General features: G+C 35.1%; 1 protein-coding gene across 1 annotated transcript in view; it reads left to right on the top strand.

The window, feature by feature from the left end:
• Positions 1-1,200: 1,200 nt before the first annotated feature.
• Positions 1,201-1,743, top strand: part of LOTGIDRAFT_160942 (hypothetical protein) — a gene marked incomplete at both ends in the record, with an annotated part of 33,182 nt that continues 32,639 nt past the window's right edge. The window contains one exon of the mRNA XM_009056202.1: positions 1,201-1,336. Coding sequence (XP_009054450.1) covers positions 1,201-1,336 — 136 coding nt within the window. The remainder of the gene's footprint in view (positions 1,337-1,743) is intronic.

The following is a 1,743-nucleotide window of genomic DNA, read 5'->3' as shown; positions in this document are numbered from 1 at the left end:
TCTCACTGGTGTTTCTATTCATATAATCTGGATGAGTAGGATTAAAAATAAATTCATTCTGACGAATTGCATTGATAAATGCTTCTTTATCAAAAGACGCCTGCGACGACATTGACATCGACAACACCATTTTGTTCAGTCTGTTCAGTGATGACGTGATAACGTGATGACGTCAGCATTCCAGTGTCTTTGATTGGCTGCAAAGAACAAAGCGAGGCGAAGAAGTAGGATCATATCCAACTCCTTCGTTTAGCTCGAAAATGGGCTTGCGGTGATACGGCGAAAGCGAAACTTCGCTTCTTAGCGGAGCTTTAACGCGTGCTTTGCTCAAGCGAAGAAAAGACTTCGCTTCGCTGCTCACTTAGCGGAGCATAAACTGGCTTTAACATTTCGATTCGATCCGTTGGATCTTATCTATTTTTGCTATCAATGGCTGAGTAGTATATGAGCTCATAGATTGGTCACATTTTTCCACATTCCATTTCATTTCACGGGAAAAATGCAACCAATCTATGAACTCCCAAAAAAAAAGACCTAAATTCCCTACATTTCATAAATTCTTACAGCAAAACATCCTACATTTCATAAAACATCCTACATTTTCATAAAACATCCTACATTTCATAAAACATCCTACATTTCATAAATTCTTACACTTAAAAAATATCTAAATTCCCTACATTTCATAAAATTCTTATCAATTTCAATCAATTTCCTACATTCCATCAAAAAAAGCATATTAAAAATACCCTTATATAAAATAACATCCTTGTTTCGCTTAACATCCAGTTTTTAATAGCCTCGTTTTAATGTTATTTTTAGTCTAGAAACTTCTAGAAGGGAGATAACTCTTGTTTTGAAAAAAAAAAACAGACTTAATTAATTCATTTAAAAATAGGATGAGTTTACTTCTAAAACACGAACAACACAGATTCGAAGATTGTTCGGGCGATGGTATCTTTTCTTAATTATTTTCTCTAGGTAAAACAATAATTCAAAAAGTAGCTAGCTTTGTTTCAAAAAAAAATCACTCATTTCAACCGGAGCGAAAGCCGTCGGCTCAATCGCAGAAGCGGGAAAGAGTATAAGCGATGCAGTGAAACAATCTAACGAGTTGAAAGAATTACAACAAATAAGAGATCTGCGAAACAGGAAATTAGAAGAAAGGAAAGGAAAAGATTTTCAAGTTATAGGATAAAAATGATAGTCGCTCACGCTCCAAAAACTTATTTCAGTTCAGGAGATATACAAAAATCATTGGGTTCTCTTCCTGGATTTCCATGGGCGAAATATCCCGGAGAAAAACATCTTCCCAGTCATAATTACACCGGTCAAGGTACTAGGTTAGATCTGCGATTAGACGAAAACGATAAACCCAAACCAGGCGAAGAACCAGTCAATAGAGTTGACGCCGCTGCGCTTAAACACGACATACTATACAGAAACAAAGACATAAACTTCAGACACGAAGCAGACAGACAAATGATAATCGAACTTGAAAATATTCGAAATCCAGCTTGCAAAGAGAGAATGCAAAGAGTATTAATCATAAAACTGTTAAAAGCAAAGATGAAATTAGGCATGGGATTAGCGGATGAAATTCACAAAGAATTTAGAAAAACTAAAAACTTTTTAAAAGTGAAAGTGTTTGAAAAAGATGAAATATGGTGGTCAGCCGATTTAATTCATATGCCAGACGAAAGAGGATTTAAATATTGCTTAACAGTTATAGATTTGTATACG

This window comes from Lottia gigantea, assembly GCF_000327385.1.
Source record: "Lottia gigantea unplaced genomic scaffold LOTGIsca_27, whole genome shotgun sequence".
Taxonomy (NCBI): domain Eukaryota; kingdom Metazoa; phylum Mollusca; class Gastropoda; family Lottiidae; genus Lottia; species Lottia gigantea.
Note: the sequence above shows the minus strand (reverse complement) of the source record. Positions and strands in the feature narration are given on the sequence as shown.